Below are 18,754 nucleotides of genomic sequence, written 5' to 3'. Positions count from 1 at the left end.
ATATTACCCGCCTGGCCATAATGCCTGCCTTTACCCTATAACGTGCCTTAAAAAAATATATATACGCGCAAATCAATTGAGTACGTAACAGTATATCGCATCGCGCGGCGATATATTGTTATAAAAGGTCGGCTATTATTAGCTAAGCACACAGATGGCATGTACGACGATTCACGCGGGCAAATGTGTCCTTGCGACAAATGCAGTCAAGCGGGAAGACGTGTTTTATTGTCACAGCCGCGGTACCAAGCACGACCGGTTTCGTGCTTGCATGAATTGTAACATTCGTTATACGTACATATTGTTGCGCTCGTGCTGAGCCACCCGGTGCATGGGATAAGTGCTCGTCTTCCTGGCGACGGATATTAGAAAGATGAATTCGGAGCTTGGCTCTCGGACTGGATGGATATGTCGCGAGCCGTTCTGTACGATTCGAAAATGTTACCCCGAAGAGAGAAGGCGTCCGCGTGGCTCCGCACTCGCGCGCGCACCTCCCTCACACGCGCGGTACACTCGCGTGTCGGTAAGAACAAAAAAAACTATTTAAAAACTATTCAACTCATAAGAAAAAAGAGCGTAGTGCAATAATTCTGTCCCTAGAAAAACTTAAACTTCATATTCAAAATACATATCAATATAGATTTTATATCAATCGATCTGTTGTAACGTAAACTTTTAGGGTATTTTGTCGGCGTTAAGATATGTCCGCGCGTGAAAGATTCTCTGTCAAGCCATAAATGGTTTCGAAAGAGAAACACGATTTAAGTGGACGAATAGTGAACAGCAACCGCTACGTCTCCGTTACTAGTCCATGTTTTTCATCGAATTAATTGTAGACTTATGTTCTCCATAATCGCTTCCAAGCAACCGCCGTGTCTCTTTCCATTTCGTACTTTCACATGAAGAAAACGTATTCCTTGGATTTTTCAGGTGAGCGGAAAGGAGGTGCTGCTGACCGGTGGCGGCGGCGGTCATGCACCCCGGCCCGCCAGTCCAGCCGAGCCATCGCAGGCCTCCCCGTCGCCAGCATCCTCACCAGCAGCAGCTCCGTCGAGAGCACAACCTACAGCAACAGCAGCAGCAGCAGCAGCAGCAGCAGGAGCGTCGTCGATCGCGTCCGCACGACCATGGTTCACACGCCCTCCTGGTGCTGCTGCTACTGGCCAGCAACCGTCTGGTTCTAGCTCAGGCTGAGCCGCCGGAAACACCGGCGGCTCTGGCGGCTCCAACAACCGAATGTCAGCAAGCCTCTCATAAGACTCTGTGGGCGACGAGCAACGACACGGCTAGGTCGCTGCCGCTGCAGAACTTGACCATCGGCTACCTCACGGCCGTTAAGGGCGGCCTGAAGGACCGCCAGGGACTCACCATTTCCGGCGCTCTGACTATGGCCCTCAACGAGGTAAGATTTACAGATTTCCGTGCCCTCCCTCTTTCTCTCTCCTTATACTTCAATTGTCGGGGCTGCGCGATTTGATGTGTGGGGTGGGAAAAGAATATTTTTTGAAAACTTATGGAAAAAAATAGGAGACAAAGAGCCGATAACGAACAAAATCAAATGTTGAAAGTGTATCGAGCAATTAATCTTCGAACGTAACGCTGCGCCGTTTTATTTTCACGTACACGGGTGTACACCCGGATATCGTGCGTCGTGATAGGATCGATAGGCTCATTTCGACGATTCACACGGGTTCTCCATTTCTCTTCTTCTCCTCCTTGTATCTCCTTCCCCACTCCCGAAACTTCGATCCTTCACATGTGGTCGCAGGTTGCAAGAGTGCAGGCAGGTTTGAGAAAGAGAAAAAAAAACGGCGAAGATAAGGAAGGGATGCTGGACGAGAAAGGAGACTGGGGAAAGGAAGAGGAGAACGGGACGAGGGAAGAGGCAGCGCGGCGGGTACGTGTTCCCGAACCCCGCGAGCGAATTCTTCTCACGGTTCGCGAGAGAGCGTCATTTCTGCCGCGTGGGCGGACCGGCGAATAACGCCGGTCTTGTATTTTTAAACCCTCGCGGATGCATCGGTGCGGCGCGTCTCTCCCCCGACCCTGTCCGGTCCGTACGGCGTTCGTTCGGTCATCGAAGAGGAATCGCCGGGTTACTTTTGCCCTCGCGACGGCGATGGCGGCGGCGGTGGCGGTGGCGGCGGCGGCGGCGGCGGCGGCGGCGGCTGCGACGGCGAGCGGGAGCCCCACGTACCTTTCTCTTTTTACTTCCTCTTTATCCGGCGTGCAGCACGCCCGGGCGAAAACGATCTCACGGTCTCCCATGGATACGCGAGGGGCCGATGGAAGGGAAGGAGATCCGTCGAATGAATTATCGAGGCTTTTGAGCGGGAGCGGCATGGAGAGGAAGGGCAGCGAACGATCTGGCCTTACGGCAGGATCACGGAAAAAGCAATGTATTGTTATTCATCGTTGTTGCCGTTGGTTGGTATATATGGTACATGTTAAATAATCGCACTGAACTATGTTAATGTTTTAAACAAAGTGAGAGTAAACTTTAAAGTAACTTGAAATAAATTTTATGTAAAATTAATATTTTTTTTACGATAAAATTATTTTTTATACGTTTCTTACATTTTACAGATGTAATTGTTCAATCTTTTGATTTAAAAACCATGTAAAATTTACGCCATTTTTTATTAAACTTTTATAACGAGAGATAATGTTAATTTAACATGTTACTTATGTAAACAAATTCTATTTTATACCATACATGTATAAACATTGAGTTTTAGTATTAATTGGATTACTAAGTTTCCTAAACGCAGCCTTACAGCAGTTACAGCTGATGTTACAATTTGCACAATTGCTCATGCAGAACGCGTTTAAGATGATTCGTCTAAATGTACGCGATTTATATTTACACTCGTTTCCTAACGAAGAGAACAAGACGAGAAAGAAGAACTAATTGGACCGATATCCGTTACTGTGTGAACCGCGACGAAATTTCTCTTTCGACAGTTCGATGCACCGCGTGCAGTTGCAACGACTCGATCTCTTCGCGACGATGCATACTCGCATTCAGCGAGTCGAAAGGTGCAGGAAACGAGCTTTGCGGCCGTTTATTTATATCCTCCGATATGCCACGCAAGAGTAAGCATCGCGATCGCGCAATGTCGGCCTCTGTTCGCAGCTAGAATAAAGCTTGATTCACAAGCGTTCGTGGTCGCGCACTGTCTATGTACATTATACGATGGGCGATACGACATCCCCCGGCGTGGCATCTCGATTAACAAATAACCACGTCGCATATTTCCACGCGTTATAGAGCTTATTTTAGCCGCACCACGTTATCGCTTATCAGTAGTTGCCGATACAAATTACTGCGCCATGAAATTGATGCTATTTAAAACTTGGTTTTTTTCTTCTCCCAAACGGTAATGCGTTACGATAAATTGACTGCTGAATATCATTGCTCAATATTTAAACAGTTGGAAAATTAAAGTCTCACAGAAATTAGTAGCGTGTTATGGTAGATGAATCTTTGCGTAATTTGAATTTATCTTGAACTAACTTATACTTGATAACTTTTTTAAGATATTTATATTATCAACGAAGAGAGAGTTTGCTTATAGTCACCAGCGATGATTACAAATTCAAACGGGAAACTTGCATATTCCTTTATTTGTTCAATTTGTTTAATTTGTTTAATTAAAAACAGTTTGAGTCCAGCAGCCAGTGTGCTCATATGCACACGTATTTTCATAATTCGACTGTCCTTTGTGACGACGATGACTCACTTAGTATTACTTGAGAAGGACTCAAAAAATAGGGTCGAAACGTTGTATTAAAGGAATAAAGGAATGTGCCAGTTGGGTTGACTACAACTTTCCCGTTTTAATTTATATTATCTACTATTACAATAATTTTGAAAACACGCATTTAGAAATTATCGTCTTAGATTGAAGATATTTTTTATTAGAAAATATACAATACATCAGTTTCTATAACAACGCCATAACTAAAAAATTCCCATTTTTCGTTGTTTGCAAAAGAGTAGTGAGAATTCAATACACCGAAGGAAGAGCTTATAGGTATGTAGCTGGACAGTTTTCCTCGATACTCAGTTATTTCACCAAATTCGCATATAACCCTTTCATCCCTGAATATAAATTGTCTAGTGTTTGTGGTACTTATGTGCGGGGGCGAATATCACTTGGGGGATGAAAAGATTGAAATAAATATTACAAAAAGTTCAATGCTTCTGAACATTCGAGCTGATTTTCTGGAAAACTTCCGTTTTCTGAGTTATGTCATTGTTGTAGCAAATGAACGACATGCCCACACGGTTTCTTTATCGAGGCGATTTTAATGTGTTAAGGGGTCATTCCACTTCAACGGTCCAAGAGCTATGCTTATCTTTAACAATTTTTTTCACAGTAAACACACCATACAATGAAATAAATCTTTTTGCGATTTATTTGGGCACTCTTAAATAACACAAAAAGTTTTTGTCATAATTTAAACAATTTTTTAATTAAGCGTTTTCTACACCGTTCGAATGGCGTGTCAAAAAAGACGCAAGTTGATGACTTTTATCATCCAGGCTTACTTACCTGTAACAAAAAGTCAAAAAGATTCTCAATCTATATGAGTGTCGCTATGTCCCGAACTTCAATTAAGAATTTTTATTAAAAAATGTTTTAGTTAAAAAGTACTTTTCAAAACTTTTCTCAAACTGACACCGTTTTGTTATTTTTAAATAAAAATTCTTAATTGAGGTTCGGGACATAGCGACACTCATAAAGATTAAGAATCTCTTTGATGTTTTGTTTCAGGTAAGCCTGAGTGATATAAAAGTCATCGACGCAGCGGACTTGCGTCGGTTTTTACACGCCGTTCGAACGGTGTAGAAAATGCTTAATTAAAAAATTGTTTAAATTATGACAAACATTTTTTTTATGTTATTTAAGAGTGCCCTAATAAATCCCAAAAATATATATCTCATCACTGAAAAAAATTTCTGGTTGAATATGGACGAATCAGATAATTCCTTTAGGATTTACCAGAATTCCTGTAATCCTACAGAAATTCTGGTAAATCCTAAAGGAATTCTGGTAAATCCTAAAGGAATTATCTGATTCGTCCATATTCAACCAGAAATTTTTTTCAGTGATTGTATGATGTATTTAATGTGAAAAAAATTGTTAAAGACAAGCATAGTTTGTGGGCCGTTGAAGTGGAATGACCCCTTAATGACCGATCCACTTTTACTCAAGACAACGACAGGACCTCGGACATCCTCTTTTTGAGAAATAAAAAATTTTCATACCGTTATGTCAGACCATCCTTCTGAATGTATTCTGAGCAAGACACGAGACGCAGATCAAGCGTGTGTGAATCTTGCTTAATGCTCGGTTCGCTCACCGCGATCGCAAATGCAATGCAGATGCAGGTGCAACAGAACCGCCTTGCGCCGAGGCTTCGCCCGCGGGCACATGCGTTAAAAAAAAAGCAAGGGTAAATAAAAATCGTGGAATTCGCGCTTGCCGTATGCACGCACTCCTACGACTAGTAAACTAGCTCCACTCTCGATTCGGTATATTAGTAAATAGAACGTGCGTTAATTGGCGATCTCGGATAATCGACGAGAGGAGGGAAGCCTGCGCTGCGTCGTAATGGGCGCGGCGCGCTCGGTTCTTTAAGCGTGCAAATCGCATTCATAATTAACTATTCGCGCGCGGTCCAATGTACATGCGCACGCATGTGGCATGTGAATTACGCGCGCTTTTTCTATTAATAAATATAATAAGGCGCGCCGGTGCGCAATGTTGCTACTGTTGACCCGGCTTCCTTGATAAAAGAAATTGATTTATCGACCCGCGAATTAAAGAGGAACGCCCAACTTTCACCACGCGGGACACGGGAGAGTAGAACCTTTAGCCCGGCTGCGCGTAACGATGCACGAGATATCTCCTTGAAATAGGCCGAATTAGTAGATTAGTCAGTCCGTAACGCTGTGTGACAAGAATTTTGGCGTTTGTAAAATACAAAAAGTTCCATGCCAAAAAGATTTCGCAGTTAGAAGTTTTTATTGATGCAAACATAACAAAATTGTCCCTTTCAATACATTTATCTGGGCATAATCCATTTTTCATAAAAACTTTTTTGACGTGGAACTTTTTGCATTTTACAATTGTATATGAAGTACAAGTCTCGAGCTCTACATCGAAACAGGAAGATCTAATTGATGAAAAACTATCAAAGTACTTTTAGCATATTTAACAGAGTTTTCCTCAAAATCCTGACGGGCTAGGGCAATTCTGCGGACAGATTTTATTATAAATGAACACGAAAAAAATCTACAAAAAGTGATAAGGTGCATTCCGTTTCACGCATGATGCTCTTAATGCATCATTTATCCTTGCCATTTACCAGATATTAAATAAGGATAAATGATGCATTAGGCGCATCAAGCGTGAAATAGACCGTAGCCTTAGATGTCAGGACAGTATCAGAAAGAGTAAAATTTTATTTATCAATGCAATTAGGGGATCAAAATGACATAACCATACTTCCAACTCTGACTCGATTACTGAATCGGCCTCTTGATTATCATACAATCAATCATAGCAAGGCATCAACTCCAATTCTATTTTGATCGACTTAGGGTCAGGAGTTCGAGTCAGAATTAGCAGCCTGAAGTGTGATACGGGCTTTACAGAACGCTGCGTTATTGCTTTTGTTTTTACGTCTTTGTAAAACGGATTTATTTTGCGGACTTGGGTATTGTATAATGCACACCCCTTGAAATGTTTCTGCTGCATGTAGTCTCTTTCGCGAGACATAAATGCGCGGGCATTGTGAAGTTGGAAAATATGAAACAAAACCTTTGATGAATAGCACTTACGAATAAACGCAATTATGATATACACGCAACCCACGCTACATTTCTTTATTAGACGCCAAACAAACAATTTAATTATTGCCAGCTACGAATTAAGGACGCGAAATATTCGACGAGAGAGGCAATACGTTTTTATTGCAAGTGGCGCGTTGAAAATTTAAACTTCATAAATTCACATGCGCTCTCGTTTATTAAATATCGTGTGGGTACATTTAATTAAAAAATGCACCAATAAATAAACTAAATGTTAAATTTACATTATTATCGTCAGTAACAAATTTTTATCACGTTATGTTGCAAAAATCTGTGGATCAATAGGATAAACTGTGCCGACTGATATAGCGTCTAAATTTAATTTTATCCATGTATTTACGTATTTTACTATTTTATTCTCTTTGTTCCTTTCTGTCATTTACATGTTTCAGTAATTTATGTCACCTTATTCGATGGTCCGATTGATTACGTCGGTGATTTCTTCCGCAAACATTTAATTTTCGTGCGAATAACTGTGATGAAGTCATCATTCTTTCGCCTAGGCGGTTAGTGTTATCATTCATCCTCTTTCTCTCTATTAAGAAATTTCCGCAAAGCACGCGTGTGCCTTAGAACGTGTAAATTTATCGTACAAGATAATTACGAGATATCGCGAACCCTCCTACTGGCAATCTTCCCGCTTTGGATATAGCGGTAATAAATTGTACAGGAAATACCATGAATGCATAATAGCGTGTGATTTTATAATGCGTCTCATGCGAATGTCTAATCTCGATCCAGGGCATTAATATAATTATTAGGCACGAATTCCATCGTGTAAGCCATTAACGTGCCATCGTTTACATCGTGGAATGTTTGGCCAGTAGACGAATGGTAGATAAGTAATTTGCAATAAATCCAATTGTCAAATTAGTGACTTTCTAGTTAATTCCCTGCAGTAAATTGTTTCGTACTTTTAAAGATTCTGACAAATAAAAAAATGTTTTTGAAATATTCTTGAAGATTGTTTCGCGTTTCGGAAATATTACCCGCATAGATCACTCTTTACGATAATATGTAACAATCGACACCTCGTTTTAATGCCTGTATATTTACAGCGCGTTCAGATTGTATCGTAAAACTGTCCGAGTTTCGAGTAGGTATTCGTGCAATCAAAGAGAGATATCTCCGCGTCTCCATCGTGAATGAACCGAATACTTTCTTCGCGAAATCGCGCAATTTGAACACCGCCGACTGAGTTCCGTTAATATTAATCGGCAACTTTCATACGCCGTCATGTGTATCGCGACCTAACCGCGTCCACACACGTGCGGCACACTTTAAATACCAATATTTATTCCGTCGGCTACATGGGGAATAGCCCGATACACAAATATATTGGTCTAAACGCTTGTGCCGCACAATGCAATAGCTACGGCGGCCCGCGATAGGATTTATTGCATGTAGGTACGAACTTTTCAATGGCCATGCCGCCGATTATAATTTCAACTCGCATTGCCGGCCATGTAAATTGGCCCGCCGGTGAAGTGTTTCTACTCGGAAAACTATTGTTCGCTGGAATCGAGATTCGCATAACGACAACGCGAGCGCATTATATGGACGCGAGCCGGATATACCGAATGCGTCGTACGAATGAGCACCGGCAAATAAGGAACGTTATTAGTGTTGCATCTGTCATAGCCAGATTACAAATTCCGTCGTTTTATAAAACGTCTCGACTAAAGAGTAAATTCAAACGTGCGGCGAGATCGATCGATCGTTACAACTCTCTGCGCGCCTAGTAACGATCGATCGATCGATCTCGCCGCACGTTTGAATTGGGCAGTGGGCCGGCCTAAGACAGCGATTTTTAATAATTAATAACTCGCTGACTTTTGCGAAAATTGCAAAATGGTAGAGGACTTTTCGACTTAGTCTAGTCCACTCTATCCCACAATAAGCGTTGATGCGGGTATTACATAACACCCTGTATATTTCTTATTTTACTATTATTGAAAGAAATAAAAATATTGCTCAGGCATTACTTGGGAATTACTAGGACATCAGTGGGCATAATATAACAAATTTGGCAGTAATGCCCAGTAGATATTAGTAGGCATTGGTGTATGTATGTAGGTACATGATTTTGGTTAATCAGCAGTTTTACCCGATGGTCTAGGCATTTTATAAAGTGTGTGGCCACATTCTCAAATCCTGAAAATGAAATGTTTTACAATCTGTCTAAGAATTTTAGTCTTTTTGTAAAAGCTAACAAAACATTATCAAAGGCATCTGCCGTTACGGCTGACGCGTGTACGTACACCACGGGCGGTTCTTACGCAACTGTTGTCGCGCTGATCGATAAATTTCGTCGTAGACTCGTAAAGAATTCGCTGCAACAAAACTTTTTATCGAATAATTGCAAAGTACATGATTATTATGGCATAATAAACGCTCATTGCTTCAAAATATAAAATAAATAAAATGGAAAGAAAATTGTGCCGATTACCTCCAACTTGAAGCATACACTGAGAAAATTTTCATCAAGTAAACCAATTAAATGGTCTGCCCGATGGTTAATTTTTTCGATTAAATTATGGATAGATTTAATGAAATTTATCCGACGTTTGATTGAAAAATGATCACATTTTTCCTCGGATATACAATTTAATCGGACATATCCGCTTGTTATAATGTAATTGGATCATCCGATTATATTTAATCAAACATTTTTCTCAGTGTAGTTACCTGTAGTGCTAGCGTAGTGGTACATGCTACAACTAACACTAAGAACCTTCCCGGAATAACGTCCCAAAATACATTATTTAAAACAAACTCCGCATCAATATCGGACTCTTTACTTGCGTTCCCCGCTAGGGAATCACCCTCGATGGGAATAATCGTCGAAATGAGCAGATGTTGGACGGAACTCGATGAAACATTTTTGAGAGTACTAAAGCAACTTCCCTCCTCTTCACTGTATCATCGCCATGGGCTTATGGGCTCTTCCCATCGAGTCCGTTTCGTGATTTTATCCCGGATTATTTTTGTTCTCTTCGGTGTAGATAAAATATTTTGAACGTCCGCCTTGAAAACAGAAACGCTGGGGGAAATTTGGAATGGAACGCTTTTTATTGTCCAGGTACGTCCTGGGGGACCGGAATGTAAACAAAGAGTTGTAGGGTTGAAGGATTGAAGGGTTGAAGGGTGAAATGTGAAATGCAAACATACGATCCAAACTCAGAACGATCCCTGTTTCATCGAGAGCGAGGGGGAAACCGCTGACCAAAATCTTGTACACCAATGCCTACTAATGCCCAGTGGGCATTACTTTATCTTATTATCTTCTTTTATCTTACTTATCTTGTTTTATCTTATTTTATCTTATTGTATCTTATTTTATCTTTATAATGCCTCAGCAAGACGTAATGCCCCAAAAATGCTCTAGTAATGCCCGGTAATGCCGCAAATCTGTACACCACAATGCCCTCAGCGGTTTCCCCCTCGATCGAGAGCTAATAAAATCGTAATACTTCTCTTCTTCCATTTGGAATAGCAAATTTATAACAATCTCTTTTTCTGTTTAGTGTTAAATTATTACATTCCTTTTTCTCCATAAAAGGTTAATAAGACACTTTAATTTGTTTAAATGTAATAATTTATGCAAATATATTATTTTATAAAATACTCGTGAATTACACACACACACACGAATTTACTCGAAAGTACATACTGTTTTTATTTGTCGAAGTAATTATAGTTCGAAATTGTGCCAACAGATTTGAATTATTTTGTATGATAGGCACTTATTCTCGCTACACGGAAAGACCGGCTAAGGCAAAAATAACTAAAATCAAAATGTTGCTGTATAAATAGTAGGGGCATCTACATTGTTTTGTGTTGCAACATTTACTAACAATCAGTTTGCTGCACAAGGCGCATGTGGTTGTCTCCACTACTTATGGGTATGACAACCACAGATATAGCTGTCCGAAATATTGGTATATATTGGGGTTATGCCAACCGTAATTAGACATGTGGTAACCATATCGGACTCTCCGTGTACTTATGATGCACGCCCACACGCGTAGTAAACGCAAACTCTACACAAATATTCCCGGACAATTCCTAAAATTACCTGAGATTTATCTTTACTTTCTTTCGTATTTTCATGATCGGGCGTTTAATGCGAATTATCTAATATCAAATATCTTTTATCAAGATCAGAAATTCCCCCCGTCTTTTGTGGCGCATTTATTCTTTTGTAAAATGGATTGTCTGATTGTGTGTGTGGACGGTTATTCATGTGTTTTAGATCAACAGCGATCCAAACCTTTTGCCAAGAGTGAACCTGGTGCCGCGATGGAGCGACACGAGGGGAGAGACTGTAGAGGCTACCCGAGCAATGATCGATATGATCTGCGACGGGGTTGTGGCATTCTTCGGTCCAGAGGGGTCGTGCTACGTTGAAGCAATAATCTCAGAAAGCAGAAACCTGCCAATGCTTTCTTACGTAAGTAAACACTTTTAAAACTATCCTTAGTTTTACGGAGCTTCTGTCGACTCTCTCTCTCTCTCTCTCTCTCGCGCGCGCGCGCGCGCATGTGTTCAGATTTTTACATTTCTTTTGATTTCATAAATGTATTTAGAAGCTTGGAATGTTATACTCATAATTTAATTTCTCTTCTGAAAGAAAATTTGGATTTCTTATTTTTTTAAATTCAAAGTAACAATCTCGCGTGTCAGTGATAATTAAGAAAGCCAAAACATAATGGGGAAAATATCTTTTGGCATTCCGTACTCGGAAGCGCAAGAATCCGGACGGTTGCAGTGGCGAAAGAGAGAAAATAATTCGCCGGAAGCGGAGACACGCGCGACAAGCACTCGGACGGCGGGGATGCACCGGCAAGAAAAAAGCGCTCGGAAATCTATGCGTGCCGCGAGCGGACCTCTCCGATCGAAAGAATCCGTACATACAAATTTCCGGTGGGATTTCTGCAGCTGGCGAGTGAAACTAGGTGAAAGTAAACATTGCGGTGGGCTCCATATGCTTATGCGTTCTCTTGTCCCTCGCGTGCCATGGGAAGGGCTATTTACATTTCCCGCTCGCCGCCGGTCTTCTCTTTCTGTTATCCCACCGAAAAGATCAATTACTGTCGACGGCACCGAGATTTGCACACGTGTTCGCTTAGATTAATCTCAATATATATTTATATATTTCGTGCTGGGCGATATTAGGTGCCTTTATCCAATCTCACTGAACTTTTGTAACACCTTTATTGTGTTAATATATTTGGAAAGTAGAACAGAAAATCAGACTACAACGTACGTTCAATCTCTTTTTTTTTTTACCCCGTTTCCCTGTCGATTGCTCGCGTGCTCGTTTCTTTTTCTCGCCACTGCGAATTAACATAAATTAGTCTGGAGGTCTCTCGACGTTCAAGTACTACTTTCCCGTGCGTCCGGAGCGTGTCTGCGGAGCGGGTGTCCTTATGTCGCGGTCGGGGTCTCTTCTCGCGTGTCGTAATCTGATGGACTCAGCCGGTGGCTTCGACTTAATCGCGGAAAGGATTTATATCGACGAGTCCTCTCGGTGACTAAAGTCGTATGAAACTTTCCATAATTATATATATATATATAGAGGTGTGAACATTTTGATGTTATCTTTATACGCAAAATATTGCAAAATGCCCCAGAAACGTTTTTAATGTCATTTTTTGACATTTTGCAGACATGACAGTCACCAACCTCGTTTTAACATGTTTTTAAAACGCAAAATAACGCAAAATGGCGTCTAACTAACGTCAAAAATCGTAATTTTCCTTAGCAATCGTCTCTAACGCCAATGTTGTATCACTTGTATCAGAAAAGAGGGTTGGAAATTGTTCAAAGTCAACTCTGCAGCCGCCAGTAAATATTGTATTTGAAGGATTAATACCTTTTTCTTGTTACTTTGATATCAATAATTTTGCTAGAGATTGCGAAATGTTACCATTCAGTTCTTTTTGCTGAATTTTAGGGCTATACCGAAAAGATTTATGCCTAAGACTTGTTTTTGTTTACTTTTTTTTAGACATGTTACTGCTTTTATAGACTGCAAAATGATATGTGATTTCAGTAATTTGTTCCATGCTATTTTAATATGTTATGTTTTTGTTCTATCAAAACATTAAGTCGTCTTATTGAAGCCCCGTCCACCTCTGACCACGGCATTATCAAAAACCTTATCAAAATAATGCAAAATCCGGAAAAACGAAACGCAAGAGAACGCCAAAAAATAACATGAAAGTGTCACACCTCTAATAATATAAAACCGCGCGGTTCTCCGTCGCGGACCGACTTGCCACTTGGTTTCACTGGGATCCTTGGCATCACGACGATTTTCATGAGATAAAATTCGCGGGAGATGTCATTTGGCCGTCCAGTTTTACACCAGTTACGAATAAGTTCCTAATATTCGCGAATTAAAAGGCGCGCGCTATTGCAAGTCGAGGAACTCTTTTTCGATGATGGATGGGCGTGTCAATTGAGCTGAATTGCAATTCGATTTACTGTTCCTTATTCGGCAAGTATGTCAAACGCGTGAAAATTTATAAATTTATTCCAGGCATAAAAATGTGTGTTCCGTTGATCGTAAATACACCCCTTCGATACGTAGCGAAGACATCCGTGTCCGGCACTGTGATAGCGATATTCGATGTTGAAGTGTTACTTTCGATTTGCACGATATGTCGTAATGCAAATTGCATTGACGAGGCACGACGTACTCGAATGTAGTACCAATCCGTTTCGCCCCGAGAGATTACTTTACACAGGTTTACGGTCAGGAACGCCAATAACTTTAATCGCCGCACGACAAGAAAAGAAAGAGGAAACGCAAAGAAGCGGCGGCGTCAAAGCAAAATTCACGAGCCGTACGCGCGTGCACGCGTGTGTGCGTACGAGCTGCAGGTGGTGCAACTATACGATCGGCATTACCGGAATGTTGTTAAGTAGCTGGATTCGTGACTTCGCGGCAAACACGGCCGTGCATTTGAAGAGCCGAGGCTAATTTCCCGTGGCTCAACGTGCTTAGGTTTCTTGACTTTCCGGCCCGTGCAAATCCTTTTTCCTTGGAGTAATTCGAGGCAGAAAGAAAGGTTGACGCTGCCGTGAAGTACGCCAACAGCTGAGACAATGATAATTATTTCGACAGTATAAATTTATCCCATCGATTGCACCGCGATGATGTCATTGCGCTTACGTAACGGAAGTTGAGGGAAAATATGACATAAAAATCTAAATTATTATTAAATATGCCTCGTAGTTGAACGTTTTGTATAATCAATATAAAGCTACCTTTTTAAAAAGAGGTAAAATGACACGCAAGTATACGCGCCCGTCAAAAATAAACTGTTAAGCAAAACTATTTTATGCTGAATAAAGTAATTACAAAAATATTTTAATAAATAGAAATAAATTTTGTACAAGAATGTTCTGATATTAGTCCAATGAAATATTAAATGGTTCTATTGCGATATGAACATATAATTGATTTTTGCATAAAAAACGCTCAAGTAAATATTTGAAAAATAGTTAATGTTTCATAATTTTGTAGAAAAAAACATCTATTAAAAAATCTGGTGAAATTATAAAATTGCACCAAGTAAAAAACAGAATTAATGATACAAGTTTTAGGAAATAAAAAATGTTTAAACATGACATAAAAGATATCTACTTAAGTGTAATTGAAAAATGAAGAAGAAGCTATAGAGAATACGAGTACGAAAAAAAGTACAAAGTTTTAATTAATTGAAATGCAATTGTAATTGTGATATTTAGATTTATTTTGAGACGCGTTCCGCATATCATTTCCATCCTCTTTCGCGATGTGAACAATCGTATATTCGAACAATAGAATAAAAGACGTATTGGAAAAGAATGATAACAGAATTAGCTTGTGTCTCATTACTTGCTCCGCGGGCAAGTACACGCACCGGCATAAATGCTGTCCCTATCCTTGTGAGGTGCACGCACACAACTGCAGGGACTCTAGTTGTATGCGTGCACCTCACAAGGATAGGGACAGCATTTATGCCGGTGCGTGTACACTTGGCGCGAGTGTGTCTCTTGATATTTGCGGTTAGTTTCATACTGTTACGTAATATACATGCAGTAGTAATTATTTTAATGCACAAATAGTTTTTTTTCGACATGTAACGCGATTGTATGCGTGCGTGCGTGCCCGCCTTGCATACGCCTGCAGCCATCTGTTGATAGCAGCACCGAACGAGATGATATATCGATCCGCGGTCGGGTCCGTTTGTTCATTCACTGTGCGGTCACGCGGGGACGTTTAAATGCACGGTTTCCACTCGAGATCGAGTGACATCTCGATAACGACGCAAATGGCGAAAGTGCGTGAGATTTGTGCGAGAAATTCATATCGCTCGGGAATTTTGCGAATCGTAGATCACGGTAGCCAGGACGATCCGTGATGGCTCCTGAAAGAAGCCGCACATTATTGAATCTACAGCGCATTTACATGAAAACTGCTGATTCCCCTGACCTTCGCGATCTATTTATAGCATAGTCTGCTGCGTGATGCACTCGTGCGGACGCTTACCTGGGCCCGCACTGCGTCGCGTCGCGTCGCGTCGCATCGCGTCGTTTCGCATCGGCATACGATCTGACGCGTGGTCGGTCCTTATCTTCTTTATTCCCGCGCGTGAATCTGTAGCAGCACCGTGTTTCTCGCAGCCGTTAAACGGTTGTTACAATTTTGTAATTATCTGCTCTAACCGTCGTGTTATAGACGCTGCCGGAAACAGAGTTGGAACGATTCTCTTGGAAGTGACGAAATCCGCATGTCACTTTCCGGAAGCAAATATCCATTGCGTCTTCGCGTTGTTTCTTCTATTTTTTCCTTCTTCGTCTTTTTTTAAATTTCACAGTATTCGCGATTACGATTTGAACCTAACAAATAAGCATACTCTTTCGCGGCGATCCGTTCGATTTTAGATAATTTTCAATTTTTTTACGGGGGAATAGATTTAATATTATAGAAAATAAAGAAAAAATACGTAAATTTAGAAAAACTCTTTGGTTTAATTTTTTTCGTGTAAAGTGGAAAAATGTAGTTTGTAAAATGAGTAAGGCGCAAATAAATACGAATATAAACACAAATAACTTGAGGTGCAACTATGACATGATTGATGCTCGGAGGACTAGAAAGAATCGATGTCTACACCACAAGAAATAATTAATAGTAAAAGTATTTAACAGTTTCGGTAAGGCTTGCGCATCATTTTGTGGAAACTCATAAAATATTTTGAATTCTCTGACTTAATGTTTTTCGTAATACAACTTTATGAGTGAGTTTCCACAAAATGATATGCTACACTTAACCGAACAGTCAAGGAAGTCGCAATCAAGAAGTCAAGGAAAAGGACAATATAAATGGAAGAGAAATACTAAAACCAAGATAAGATAATAGAAAAGAGGAATATACCAAAACAAGAAATAAAGGAGAACTTGCGGGACTGAAATATAAATCTATTATTAGAAATAAGTGATGCGTGGATATAAAATCTAACCGCGATACTCGCTCGCGTTGGTGATATGCGCGTGTGGAGAAATTAAGCTCCACTTAAAATCAACCGAGGTTGGTACAACATCTGCCGCATCGCGCTCCGACAATCGTTAAATCTTCTTAATCGCTCGTCTCATTTAATAACCCCCGAGTACTAGACGACTAGCGACAATTCTTCGTCGGTCTCGCCATCGGTTCATTAGCTTGTCGCTCTCATCTTGTGAGGCTGTTCCGCGATACTGTATCTGGTGAAAACTGGTGAAAACAATAACAGTAAAGTACCTAATACGAGAAAAAAGGTGTACCGTTGATCGCCCCTACATAAAACTCATATAAAAAAGTTTTTGAATTTAAGGAAATAAAATCTACATATTTGTAAAGATATGTAAATGTAATGACGCACATACACAAAGGTATACTTACCTTTACTCTAACCTAGCCTAGCCTTCTCGTCGAGACTTTCGCGCCTTTCGCGATAATCACGCCATAGTATACGTTACTGCTTACCGGCTGCTCTCGTTACGCGTGCGCCATAAAACCCGGCCCGTCTCCCATCACTGTATTGTATGGATCTTTGGCTTTTAAACCAAACTCCGTCTTTCCACCTATTAGCGGTGTTGACAGCTTATCTTAAATACCCCTGAAGCGAGCTAAGATTCCATAGACGGGTTGAGCTGCGGCAATACGCGTGTAGTAATACGAATCGACCAATCAGAAGCTTGCCGTAATGCACCTGAGAGCGCCGTTAATCACAGCATAAGTTTAACACACTGAGGGTGCCGCAGGAATATATTAGTACATGTATGTGTAGGGGGTTCAAATTGAAATCATTTGATCTTTTGTTGTCGCACGCGTTGCCGCAACGCGTCTATGGAATCTTAGCTTAATTGTCCTGTCACTGAGCAAATTGACGTGGTTTATCGAACATTTGATACCTGTATTAAGTACTGTTGAAGATTAAGTTTTCGCGCTCAAGCTCTCAGGGGGTTCTCTTATGTTCCCTGCTACCTATGTCTGCGCAGTAACTGGGCGCATGCGTGCCTCATCGTGTTCCTCGCTGATCACGCGCGCCCCACTTTTTCTATATCTTCACTTGAATAAAGCGAGTATTACCGAAAGCACGTGTGAACTTTTATATTCCGGAGTTATCCTAAGAGATCCTGCAAGTCTGCTCCAACAAGTACTATGTCCGTACTAAGTTGCGTAATACGCAGGGTATAAAGGGTATAATGGATAATCCTTACGCTTTGATCTGATACACTTCTGTATCATGACTGTCTGATGAAGTAGATACGTGTCAAAAGATTCTAGCGCGCTGTAAATGCTTAATTGGGTCGCTTGCTCAGAACATAACTAAGGGGAATTCGAAGAGGGGGGGGGGGTCCGAAAATGTATCCAAATTGCATGTGAATTGCGAGATAGGTATATTAGGGAACATACTACCTAATACCTACATCTCGATTCCTCTATTCTCTTTAATCTATCTAATCTTTGTTCCTCCCTATCCTTATTGATCAGCTCTCCAAACCGTATCCTTTATGAAAAAATACACTCAATCATACGTTGACGGTCCGAAATAGCCATCAAATTGAGTGTAAACCTTCATGAAACACTCGATTATGAAGGTTTACCCTCAATTTGATGGTTATTTCGGACCGTCAACGTATGATTGAGTGTATTTTTTCACAAGGGATGTCTCCCTCATCTCTCCCTCTCTCTACTTCCTCAACCCTCCACCCTCTATCCTCAAAGAATTTCTTCCTCTCCTCCTTCCACCTTGATTCTCCTTTTCCTTCCTTACTTCTGTTCCTCATTTTATTCAGAGGTAATATTTTTTACAATAAATTTAGAAATATGAAATATTTAGACACTAACACCCTGTCACGACTCTTAGCCCTTTATTTCTTTAAATTTGTGTTTATCACATTTGAGCCACACGAATTTTAATAATTATTGAACACTTTTATGTAATTTTTTAAAAACTATTATTTAACTGTTGTAATGTAATGTAACTTATAATAATTATTAATACTTATGCTTTGGATATAGCCGAAATTGTAAATTACATTGCTAAGTAATAATTAATAATAAAATAAAACTTTACTTTATAACAGACGAATAATATTATTCGACAAGAAATTTATTGCGAAAAATATTACCTCAGCCAAGATTTGAACCTGGACTGAATATTGAAACATTCAGGAACATCAGTAGACTGTTTATTGCGGTAAATATTACAACATGCCTCAGTGCCCTCAGTGGCAGTGATCTCAGATTTGCGTTTCTGCCACCTAGCCACCGCGGTAGTGGGGGATGGCGCGTGGTGGAAATTCGGCACGCACACAATCACGCGGTCGTGT

The 18,754-nt window shown here is 40.5% G+C and overlaps 1 protein-coding gene across 1 annotated transcript in view; it reads left to right on the top strand.

Moving 5' to 3' along the window:
• LOC105560056 (guanylate cyclase 32E-like) overlaps nt 1-18,754 on the top strand; it is a 106,683-nt gene that overhangs the window by 44,802 nt on the left and 43,127 nt on the right. Inside the window, exons 3-4 of the mRNA XM_012008804.1 lie at nt 931-1,402; nt 11,139-11,336. Coding sequence (XP_011864194.1) covers nt 974-1,402; nt 11,139-11,336 — 627 coding nt within the window. The 5' untranslated portion in view covers nt 931-973. The remainder of the gene's footprint in view (nt 1-930; nt 1,403-11,138; nt 11,337-18,754) is intronic.

The sequence above is a fragment of the Vollenhovia emeryi genome, unplaced genomic scaffold (assembly GCF_000949405.1).
Source record: "Vollenhovia emeryi isolate VEMERY1.0 unplaced genomic scaffold, V.emery_V1.0 DF939243.1, whole genome shotgun sequence".
NCBI classification, from domain to species: domain Eukaryota; kingdom Metazoa; phylum Arthropoda; class Insecta; order Hymenoptera; family Formicidae; genus Vollenhovia; species Vollenhovia emeryi.
This window is presented reverse-complemented; position numbering and strand designations above follow the sequence as displayed.